Source organism: Schistocerca serialis, chromosome 2, assembly GCF_023864345.2.
Source record: "Schistocerca serialis cubense isolate TAMUIC-IGC-003099 chromosome 2, iqSchSeri2.2, whole genome shotgun sequence".
NCBI classification, from domain to species: domain Eukaryota; kingdom Metazoa; phylum Arthropoda; class Insecta; order Orthoptera; family Acrididae; genus Schistocerca; species Schistocerca serialis.
In genome coordinates this window covers 916,545,562-916,558,145 of record NC_064639.1, presented here as the reverse complement: position 1 = coordinate 916,558,145, position 12,584 = coordinate 916,545,562, and the positions used below count along the sequence as shown (strand labels likewise).

At 44.8% G+C, this 12,584-nt stretch overlaps 1 protein-coding gene across 1 annotated transcript in view; it reads right to left on the bottom strand.

The window, feature by feature from the left end:
- The window catches only part of LOC126458282 (sterol O-acyltransferase 2-like), a 163,536-nt gene that overhangs the window by 94,341 nt on the left and 56,611 nt on the right, over nucleotides 1-12,584 (bottom strand). The window contains exon 3 of the mRNA XM_050095213.1: nucleotides 4,655-4,800. Within this exon, the coding sequence (XP_049951170.1) occupies nucleotides 4,655-4,800 (146 nt within the window). The remainder of the gene's footprint in view (nucleotides 1-4,654; nucleotides 4,801-12,584) is intronic.

Sequence of the window (12,584 nt, the reverse complement as noted above, 5' to 3'; positions counted from 1 at the left end):
TCTTGTCGGACGCATGGGATGGATTCATAGCAAACTGTCAAATCATTTATATTCTTAGTCCATATATTTGTGTCGATGAGTAGTTGAGCCTGTCTAGTGCTAGATGTCGGTTCAGTTAATTCGTGGCTTCTAAATCTGACAAATATGGGCAGAAATAATTAATGGCTGTCGATAAAGATTCGAAAAATATAAACTCATCCTAGATGTGAACGTGTTAGTGACTGTAGTGAAAAAAGTTGTATGTTAGACGTAGATAACGGAAGGAATGTTACGTGTGACAGATTCTTCACCTCACTTTCACTAGCACGACATTTGAAAACAAACCGAACAAGCTTGCTTGATACAAAAAACAAAATTAGAAAGGAAGTGCCTAACTGCATGAAAGAACCTCGCGACGACCTATACAAGACTTAAGTTTTCAAAAATGGCGATACGATCCTCAGAGTGTCAAGTAAAGCTTAGAAAGAACGTAATAATTCACAGTTCCTCACAAATTGGAAATGACACAAAGTCAAAGCTCGACATTGTGACATGTTACAATGAAAATAAGTATGAAGCAGATGATGTTCAGGTGACCAAAGAGTTCTCAGTGAAAGCTGGAGCAAGAAGATAGCCTGTTCATACTTTTTTATAATATCCTACATTTGGTAGGCATCAGTGCTTGCGTAATCTAAAAGCTAGTAGGCCTACCAAGCTTGAAAACGACTAAGTATGAGAGATATAACATTCAGTTGTAGAAACAGTAGTAATTACCGACTAGTTTACTGTTTGTAACATTGCCGGCCGAAGTGGCCGTGCGGTTAAAGGCGCTGCAGTCTGGAGCCGCAAGACCGCTACGGTCGCAGGTTCGAATCCTGCCTCGGGCATGGATATTTGTGATGTCCTTAGATTAGTTAGGTTTAACTAGTTCTAAGTTCTAGGGGACTAATGACCTCAGCAGTGGAGTCCCATAGTGCTCAGAGCCATTTTTTTGTTTGTAACATTCCATTCTGACAATATATTAAAGTGCACTAACTATTGGCATTTCAACCTCTAAATTTCACAGTTCATTTGGTAGGCATCAGTGCTTGGGTAATCTAAAAGCTAGTAGGCCTACCAAGCTTGAAAACGACTAAGTATGAGAGATATAACATTCAATTGTAGAAACAGTATTAATTACTGACTAGTTTACTGTTTTTAACATTCCATTCTGACAATACATTAAAGTGCACTAACTATTGGCATTCCAACCTCTAAATTTCACAGTTCACGATGAAGGTTTTCATAAATAAGGACGTTAATATTCAATAATTTCTCATTTTATTGTTATTTATTCAAAAATGATGAGAACGGTGGGTTATTGTCCGTACCAGCGACAGTTTATACAAAAATTTGTATTTGCTCCCACACGTTTATTGAGTATAATTATAGCCAGAGACGTCTCAAAGGCTTTTACCATGTCTTAACAAATTAAAACTCACTGGGTGCCAAGTACTATTCCTAACTGAAAACACTACCAGTCAAATATTTTAGAACTTTCGTTAGTTGAAATTTTTGTCTGTGTTCTATTAGCACCTGAATTCGCAATGTACTTTACTGAATTTATTTTGAGACGGAACACCTGAGGTCAAGCTCTACATAGGGTCATAATTCGGACACAGTAATTAACATTGCTCAAATTTGAAGTACCAAATGTTTATTGCTGTTTTCTTGGATTGGCGTAAAAAAAAATAGTTACAACAGTTTGCACAACTGTGACTAAAATCGGTTTATCTTTTCTAGACGAAATACGTTTTTTGTGGCGTGGCACCTTAGCAATCACAGCTCCCTCTTTGCAATCTATTGCTGCGCCTTTACTCCAAAGCATTACAATGCAGTCTATGTGCAATCTGTGGTCGCGTGCAGTGATATTAAATGTATGTCGGAAGAGGCCAACGAAGCAAAAATCTCGATAAAATGTATGATTGAGGGGTTTGTAGGAACTCCTCCGTTTTTTCTTATCGCACAATACGAGTAGTAAACGAGGAGATGAAATAAGTAGCTACCATTACTTCTCGACGCCTCACTACTTCAGCATATGCCTGGGGAAGGAGAAAAAAAAATTTGGGATTGGTGAACAGATTATCTAGTGACTAACACACAATTTTCACGCGACATGTGTTTTACATTGTCAGCATCACAGTAAGAGACCTTGTCTGCTACGCTATATTTACACCATTTTTGTTTTATGTGATTTTCTTCTGGCAGCACGTGGTTGGGACTCTCTCGGCTTGCTTGATCCTTTGTTTACACGACAATTTGTTTTCGGTAGGCTACTCTAGTGTTAAACTATGAAAGTCTATATTTGTCGAATTATTGCTTCTCACCAAATCTGTTGATGCGACGATTTGCAGACTTGCTAGCTGTACCATGCAAGTTATGTGAAGTATGCGTTTTTGTGTAGTCTTCACCTGCCTCACATTGGGGTGGGCTTTCACAGGTGAATCACTGCCGCTACCGTTGTCGCCTCCCTTCCGCTCTGACCTACGAGTCCACTAACTTTGGTATCATATATAGAGCAAGGACTAACCTGAACAGTGGGGTACCATCAGTATGTATATACTAATGGATTTCGAAAACTGGGTCTGCTGCACATCTATCAGCACAACATGCTTACCATTCTCTTATTTTTAATCCTTTCTGGCCATCACGTGATGAGGGTTCTGACCTAAAACACTGGACAAAACTACGACACTAACATACAGTAATCGTCAAAAATACGTAAACATCAAAAACAACTCTTTACCATGCCTAATAGTTGCAGGAAAAAGGTTAGCATTCAAAACAGTTCCAGTCATCTCGGAATGGATAAATACAGATTCTATATGGTTTTCAAGGGACTCTTATACTACCTTTCCCGCCAAGTACTGCCACGTTCAGGTAACGAAGGTGGAAGTGTATAGGGGTCACGCACCCTTCTCTCCAAACCAGATCACTAAGGCTCAATGTTACTGATATGTGGTGACTGGTGGTGCCATGGGAGATACGGCACTTCATCCTCACGCTCACAACACCAATCGTGGCGATGCGAGCTGTGTAAAAGAGGGCCGTGTCGTGTTTATTTTATTTATCGATTGGGTAGGGCTTCCCGTCGGGCAGACCGTTCACCGGGTGCTGGTCTTTCAATTTGACGCCACTTCGGCGACCTGCAATCGATGAGGATGATAGAATGATGATGACAGCACAACACCCAGTCCATGGGCGGGGATAATTCCCCGACCCAGCCGGAGATCGAACCCGGGCCCAGAGAATTGGCAATCCGTCACGCTGACATTCAGCTACCGGGGACGGACGTCGCGTCGTGTTTATACACATGATCGCCATTGGGGAACAAACATAGTAGCCGGCCGGAGTGGCCGAGCGGTTCTAGGCGCTACAGTCTGGAACCGTGCGACCGCTACGGTCGCAGGTTCAAATCCTGCCTCGGGCATGGATGTGTGTAATGTCCTTAGGTTAGTTAGGTTTAAGTAGTTCTAAGTTCTAGGTGACTGATGACCTCAGAAGTTAAGTCCCATAGTGCTCAGAGCCATTTGAACCATTTTGAACAAACATAGTAGCATGGGATGGATATGATCAGCCAAATTAGAAACATAATCCTTGACAATAATGAGACCTGGCAGAGTAACCATGGAATACCACGATTTGACTTCCTTGAACATCACCGAACCCCCGCCGTGTTTCACTCTTGGCATGCGGACTGAAGCGGAAGGTGGAAACGGTGTGAAACAAGACTTATTCGATCATATGAGTGTCTTCCTTTGCTCCATGTCCAGATTTTATGACTTCGGCAGCACGTTCTCTTGTTAACCGCATTTGCATCACTGATGTGCCGATTTTGCAATTTCAGCTGGCCCTCCAGTTCCCTGTTTATGGAGCACCCTTCGTGTTGGTTTGGTCCAGACAGGTTACCAGAGTGCGACATTCAGCTCTGCAGCGACTCTTGCAGTTGTCGTCGTCTTATTTTTACTCTCTGTCCTCCTCGATTACCGTTTTAACTCTCGCTAAACACACACTTTCGGTCCGATTGTGCCACGGTGGACCACGTTTATCCGCTTTCCCTGTATGCGGAGTAAATCTTCGATATGGTGCCCATTAAGAAACACTAGACAATTCGGCTCTCTTTGCTACGGAAGCTCCCACCATACGGGCACCATCAATTTTCCTACGTTAGAATTTACTTATCCCCGACATACGCAGTGGCAACAAGACAGAACAGTGTTCTAATCACCACTGACACTTTAAACGTATTGAGGACATTCCACAGGTGGTCGTTCATGGTTAAATACAGAACCGCAACCTGCAAGCTTGGCTAGAGACTGCATTTTATGTCAGGCATGCATTTCTCGCGGTGTCATATTTTTATCCAACTCCTGTAATTATATTCATGGGAGTTGAGGGTTTGACAAACAACTGATAGGGCCAGAAAGGAAGGCCAGATATATCTCAATTTCTCCCTACAGTCGACTGGGCACGTTTATTCGAAGGTCGGAGGGAGTCAAGACATACCACAAGCAAATAACCATTCTCAGTAAAACACTCTCGTGTTCAGAGCAACTTTGAGGTTGCGGATAACTTTACTTAGAGCAATCCATAAATGAAGAGTAGCGGGGGCAGCGGCGCCGCCGTCTGCACTCACGTCCTGTTGCGATACTTGGCGTCGTCGTAGAGCAGGTGGTGGGACGGCGAGGGCGGCGTGGCCGGCGCCTCTGCCACTCGCAGCGCCTCCTCCACCAGCTGCTGCAGCTTCTGCTCCAGCTGCTCCACCGCCTCCGTCTGCAGCTGCTGCGCTTCCCGAAACACAAACACGAGCAAAGGCTTACTCTCTCAACTACAAAACTACGACACAAACTACAGTAAATACTACACTACTGGCCATTAAAATTGCTACACCAAGAAGAAATGCAGATGATAAACGGGTATTCATTGGACAAATATATTATACTAGAACTGACATGTGATTACATTTTCAAGCAATTTGGGTGCATAGTTCTTGAGAAATCAGTACCCAGAACAACAACCTCTGGGCGTAATAACCGCCTTGATACCCCTGGGCATTGAGTCAAACAGAGCTTGGATGGCGTGTACAGGTGCAGCTGTCCATGCAGCTTCAACACGATACCACAGTTCATCAACAGTAATGACTGGCGTATTGTGGCGAGCCAGTTGCTCGGCCACCATTGACCAGACGTTTTCAGTTGGTGAGAGATCTGGAGAATGTGCTGGGCAGGGCAGCAGTCGAACATTTTCTGTATCCAGAAAGGCCCGTACAGGACCTGCAACATACGGTCGTGCATTATCCTGCTGAAATGTAGGGTTTCGCCGTTATCGAATGAAGGGTAGAGCCACGGGCCGTAACACATCTGAAATGTAACGTCCACTGTCCAAAGTGCCGTCAACGCTAACAAGAGGTGACCGAGACGTGTAACCAATGGCATCCCATACCATCACGCCCGGTGATACGCCAGTATGGCGATGACGAATACACGCTTCCAATGTGCGTTCACCGCGATGTCGCCAAACGCGGATGCGACCGTTCATGATGGTATAAACAGAACCTGGATTCATCCGAAAAAATGACGTTTTGCCATTCGTGCACCCAGGTTCGTCGTTGAGTACACCATCGCAGGCGCTCCTGTCTGTGATGCAGCGTCAAGGGTAACCGCTGCCATGGTCTCCGAGCTGATAGTCCATGCTGCTGCAAACGACGTCGAACTGTTCGTGCAGATGGTTGTTGTCTTGCAAACGTCCCCATTTGTTGACTCAGGGAGACGTGGCTGCACGATCCGTTACAGCCATGCGGATAAGATGCCTGTCATCTCGACTGCTAGTGATACGAGGCCGTTGGGATCCAGCACGGCGTTCCGTATTACCCTCCTGAACCCAACGATCCCATATTCTGCTAACAGTCATTGGGTCTCGACCAACGCGAGCAGCAATGTCGCGATACGATAAACCGCAATCGCCATCGGCTACAATCCGACCTTTATCAATGTGATGGTACGCATTTCTCCTCCTTACACGAGGCATCACAACAACGTTTCACCAGGCAACGGCGGTCAACTGCTGTTTATGTGAGAAATTGGTTGGCAACTTTCCTCATGTCAGCACGTTATAGATGTCACCACCGGCGCCAACCTTGTGTGAATGCTCTGAAAAGCTAATCACTTGCATATCACAGCATGTTCTTCCTGTCGGTTAAATTTCGCGTCTGTAGCACGTCATCTTCGTGGTGTAGCAATTTTAATGGCCAGTAGTGTAATATGTGCTTTGTAGAAGGAATGAGAGAAGAGAAAGACCAAATGAGCTCCATAATGAATTTCAACTAGTACTTGTGAATACGCTGTTCGAATTCATAATTGACCGCTAGATGTCATGAGAGATAGAGGTACACTTGGAAAAAGCCTGAAGAGACGATAAGATATCTACAGAATTACTTCGCTGTTCGACAGAGATTCCGAGATCAGGTATTGTATAGTAAGACAAATTGTGAAGCCAATATACACTGATCGTAACATAGCAATAAGAGTCTGAAGTTTAAGAGAACCGCCGGGAAGAATCAAAGTGGAAAGAAGGGGGCCGGTGAAGTTCAAATGGTTCAAATGGCTCTGAGCACTATGGGACTTAACTTCTGAGGTCATCAGTCCCCTAGAACTTAGAACTACTGCAACATAACTAACCTAAGGACATCACACACATCCATACCCGAGGTAGGATTCGAACCTGCGACCGTAACAGTCGCGCGGTTCCGGTTTGAAGCGCCTAGAACCGCTCGGCCACCGCGGCCGGCGACGGTGAAGTAATGAGAAATCATGAAGAACTGTGATAGTGATGACGATGAGGATCGGTTTGTGGGGCGCTCAACTGCACGCTCATCAGCGCCCGTACGAAGTCCCAATTTTGTCACTCCAATTTTTTACGCAGTCGAATCTAGCGACTATCACGAATGATGAAACGATGAGGAAAACACAAACACGCAGTCCCCGGACAGAAAAACCCCCAACCGGCGGGAATCGAACACGGGACAACTGCGATAGTGAATGTCACACTCGGCAGTTCAGTTGAAGAGGTTTCGACGTCTCTTAAAAGGCCACCAACAGAAATTGGACAAACATATGAGAATACAAGAAAGGTATTGTGTAGTCACCTTCCGTAACGGGAGTACTGCAACACATCAATGTAGAAGGAGGCGGAAGGTATTGTCAGTAGGGAAGCAGTAAGAGCATAATGGGTTGTTCAGGAGACCTCTGACTTAGAACCTGGACTAGTGATTATACCAGGGACATTTCAACTCTTTTTAAGGCTGCCCAAGTCGACTGTTGGTGTTGATACTTTGAATCGAACTTTAAGGAACAAATACAGCTAAAGGAAGACCAGGTATACCTCACGTACTGACGGACAACGACCATCCAGCATTGCAGAGGGTGGCTGTAGAATAATAGCGTGAAATTAGCGGGAGGAATGACTCTTGAGTTCCAGAGTGCTACCATCCTTCGAGCTAACACAATGAATGTGTGCACGGAGGTAAACGGAATTGGGTACAAGGTCGAGCATCTCATCATTAGCCACACATTTCTGCAGTCAATGCTAAGCGATGCTTGAGATGGCGTAAACAGCACTGGACAGTGGATGACTGGAAACGAGTGATTTGGAGTGATGTATCATGGCATACCCTATGGTATCCGAGAAAGGGGTTTATGTTTGGCGAATGCCTGGAGAACGTTCTCTGCCGTCGTATCTAGTGACAATAGTGAAGAACGGAGGACGTGGTATCAGAGTATTGGGGCGTTATTGGTGGTTAGAGTGTGGTCCCCTTGTTGTGCCTAAGAAACCGTTAAATGCAGAGGGTTATGAACAAATTTCACAGTATTGTGTACTGCGTGCAGTAGAGGAACAGTTCTGTGATGATGGTTGCTTGCATCAGCATGAAAACGCACCCTTTCATAAACCATACGCTGTGAGCCAATGCTTTGTGGAGATTACCTTCCTGAAATGGACTGGTGTGCCCAGAGTGGCGACCTGAACCGAATGCATCGCCGGTGTGGCCGAGCGGTTCTAGGCGCTTCAGTCTGGAACTGCGCAACCGCTACGGTCGCAGGTTAGAATCCTGCCCCGGGCATAGATGTGTGTGATGTCCTTAGGTTAGTTAGGTTTAAGTAGTTCTAAGTTCTAGGGGACTGATGACCTCAGATGTTAAGTCCCATAGTGCTCAGAACCATTTGAACCATTTTCCAAGTCCCCCATCCAAGTACCCCATTCAAGTTCCCTTACCAAATTTATTACTCCTTATTGTGGACTATGCCGATCATTAACGATCCTAGTAGCGTCCCTCTAAATTCGTTCGTTGTCTTGTCGTGCCTAATTTACCGACAAACTTCTTAACGAACTGTCAGCCTGGCATGTACAAAGATAAGACAAGTGTGACTAATAGTATTTATTGGGTTTTGTGATTTTTCGTGTGTCTAGGGCTTTGTAATATTCGAACTCGCTATTTGGACTGCCGGCTGTATTTATCCCTGTGTGGATGCTTGTATTTGAGACATCTGCCTGAAAAATGAGCAGTAATGCTCAAAATTGCTGTTGCAATAAATAAAATTTTACTTGAAGGATGTGGGCCCATCTATTAATGAAGATGCTCTTTCGAATGTAATTCCTCGCGATACTCCTCAAATGATCAAAATTTCGTCTGCGTTTATGAATTCGGTAATTGGACTGTGGTGGATTGACTGAGAAAAAAGAAAATTCTCTCAATAACGACTTAAGTATTTAGTTGCTCATAGTTCAGAAAAGCCTAAAGAGGTCTCGCATTCAGCTGTCATTTTATGAACTACTCGTGTTTTTGGAAAAGTAAAAGAACGTCCTTTTAGATTACAACCTTATGCGATTAGAACTGGAAAACAATCGAGAGAAATTTTCTAGCCACCAAACGCTCTTTTCTTAGCACTCCTCAAGGGACCAAGTCCGAGCTAGACTCTTACTGTGGCGCACAGTTTTAATTTGCCAGAAAGTTCGACAACGACACACTCGCCGCAGCGTAGTGCATTTTTCTTTTTGATGAACAGTGATAGGTAAGGCCATCAGTGATACGCTATTGATTTCACCGTTGCCAAGGTTTCACTGATCATCAATTTTTCCGCTGAGTTGACCACATTTTGCCTCTTCCTGGCACGTATACGTGATGGAACCGAAACTCCACTGACAAAATTGTCGAGGTCATTCAGGTATACTTTGAGTGTTTTGATGTAAGTGACCTGTGCTCTCTGGTAACGCAGTGCAGTGAAGTGACTCGATACAGCCGTCAGGTACTCGAAGAAATGCGAGTTTGCCTCCATCTGTACAAATTTATGATTATTATATTCCGGCCGCAGCAACCAGCTTCAAAGAAAGAAAAAAAATCGTGTATTATTGGATATGCATTTGAACTTTCCACTGGATGAATTTAGAACCGTCAGTCGTATAATGTTTACACGACCATGTGTAATAAGCCATGGTTGCTATACCAGCACAAAATTGTCTTCACTGTAATTATGAAGAACGACAATTACGGCGGTTACCCGAGGACTGAGAACTGACTCGTTAATGATGTTTCTGCTTAGTTACAGTCTCGCTGTCTCGTTTTGTCATCAACCTGTAGAAGTGTCTCCAATCGGTAGCTGGGCACGCACGTTCGTTCACCATCTGAAAACATCTGATGGAATTCTATGTCGAACTAAATGAAAAGTTAAACAGTTGCTATATAGTTCCACATAGAAAATTTCTCCTGTTTGTAATTATGATACTGATTTCCTATAGATGATGACCAGGTCTCCCACAGTATATATGTTTCTAACACGTAAGGGAAACGAACATTTTCGAATCACGCAAAATAACGTTGAATGTCATGTTCTCTGCTAGTCTTTACGCAATTAACTATAAAACATCCTTACTAATAGTGGCAATAGCGGTTCATTAATAATGATCTAAGTAGTTCTTAATTGTATTGGTTTGGGGATTGAAGGGACCAGACTGCTACAGTCATCGGTCTCTTAATTGTATTATAGGTACACGAAATGTTAATAATCTCCTCATAACATACAGTAGCAATAACTGTACATATATTCAAAGACCTCTATTCGCATTCTAACTGATACTGCTCACAACATGCAGACGAGTTCGCACGGAACTGTTTATGCAACATTATATTGCAATACAAAGCTTTCCGAGGCAGACGTAAACACAAGTACGAGATACATTGCCGAAAGAATAACAAACATAATCCAATGACCCGATCGATGCAATGCTAAGAATTATGATAGCATAGCTGAGTCTCAACACATACTGATCGAAGTGAAGTCAGAGCTAAGACTGAACGTAGAATAACTGAAATGGCGCGATCGTCCACCTTATGAACACTCGCGCTAGAATATTAAGTAGTTTTTGTTATTATGTTATAATCTGAAAATCCCTTAAGTTAAAATGTTCGTCATAACTGGTAGTTGAAACTACTATCAAATTCGATTTAACTGATGCGGGGTATGAGCAGTAGCTATTAAAATGTACAGAACCAAATTACGCATACGCATTGGCATTAGCATTCACTGAATTATGTATAAGTGTGCTATCCATACTGAATGATGAAATTTAGCTATCGAAAGTTACGTAATTCTTGATTAGTGACGGTTCTGACATAATACGGGTATCACTGGATGTAGAAACTTCAGGTTAACGAAAGTATGTGACTAAATGCTGGAATATTACAGTACTTCGGTCATAATCCGTTCCGAAAGTTTGGGCTAGTTGAAATCTTTAACTTTTCTGATAAACTAAGTTTTGGAAAATATAATTACAGCACTGAAATCACGATAAATTAATTTCTATAGTTAATAGGGGTCTTCCTTTAGAGTTAACACACTAGCTCAGTGTTTTTATGGCTAGCTGGCTGTACAAAATTTTATAATCACACTAACTTTTGAATTACTGCATTTCTAGTGAAACTACACTCCTGGAAATTGAAATAAGAACACCGTGAATTCATTGTCCCAGGAAGGGGAAACTTTATTGACACATTCCTGGGGTCAGATACATCACATGATCACACTGACAGAACCACAGGCACATAGACACAGGCAACAGAGCATGCACAATGTCGGCACTAGTATAGTGTATATCCACCTTTCGCAGCAATGTAGGCTGCTATTCTCCCATGGAGACGATCGTAGAGATGCTGGATGTAGTCCTGTGGAACGGCTTGCCATGCCATTTCCACCTGGCGCCTCAGTTGGACCAGCGTTCGTGCTGAACGTGCAGACCGCGTGAGACGACGCTTCATCCAGTCCCAAACATGCTCAATGGGGGACAGATCCGGAGATCTTGCTGGCCAGGGTAGTTGACTTACACCTTCTAGAGCACGTTGGGTGGCACGGGATACATGCAGACGTGCATTGTCCTGTTGTAACAGCAAGTTCCCTTGCCGGTCTAGGAATGGTAGAACGATGGGTTCGATGACGGTTTGGATATACCGTGCACTATTCAGTGTCCCCTCGACGATCACCAGTGGTGTACGGCCTGTGTAGGAGATCGATCCCCACACCATGATGCCGGGTGTTGGCCCTGTGTGCCTCGGTCGTATGCAGTCCTGATTGTGGCGCTCACCTGCATGGCGCCAAACACGCATACGACCATCATTGGCACCAAGGCAGAAGCGACTCTCATCGCTGAAGAGGACACGTCTCCATTCGTCCCTCCATTCACGCCTGTCGCGACACCACTGGAGGCGGGCTGCACGATGTTGGGGCGTGAGCGGAAGACGGCCTAACGGTGTGCGGGACCGTAGCCCAGCTTCATGGAGACGGTTGCGAATGGTCCTCGCCGATACCCCAGGAGCAACAGTGTCCCTAATTTGCTGGGAAGTGGCGGTGCGGTCCCCTACGGCACTGCGTAGGATCCTACGGTCTTGGCGTGCATCCGTGCGTCGCTGCGGTCCGGTCCCAGGTCGACGGGCACGTGCACCTTCCACCGACCATTGGCGACAACATCGATGTACTGTGGAGACCTCACGTGTTGAGCAATTCGGCGGTACGTCCACCCGGCCTCCCGCATGCCCACTATACGCCATCGCTCAAAGTCCGTCAACTGCACATACGGTTCACGTCCACGCTGTCGCGGCATGCTACCAGTGTTGAAGACTGCGATGGAGCTCCGTATGCCACGGCAAACTGGCTGACACTGACGGCGGCGGTGCACAAATGCTGCGCAGCGCCATTCGACGGCCAACACCGCGGTTCCTGGTGTGTCCGCTGTGCCGTGCGTGTGATCATTGCTTGTACAGCCCTCTCGCAGTGTCCGGAGCAAGTATGGTGGGTCTGACACACCGGTGTCAATGTGTTCTTTTTTCCATTTCCAGGAGTGTAATTATTACAGTACAGTCGGAACAGTAAATAGCATGACCTGGATAATGATGTTTTGAAGGGAATTTTTGTTTAAGCAAAACGAATATTTTGTGTGACATGTATCACTATTTTAATATTACCATTAATATTTGAATCCCTCCCAGGGGACACTGCCTTATCGAAGGTACCGTCAGTGCCGGG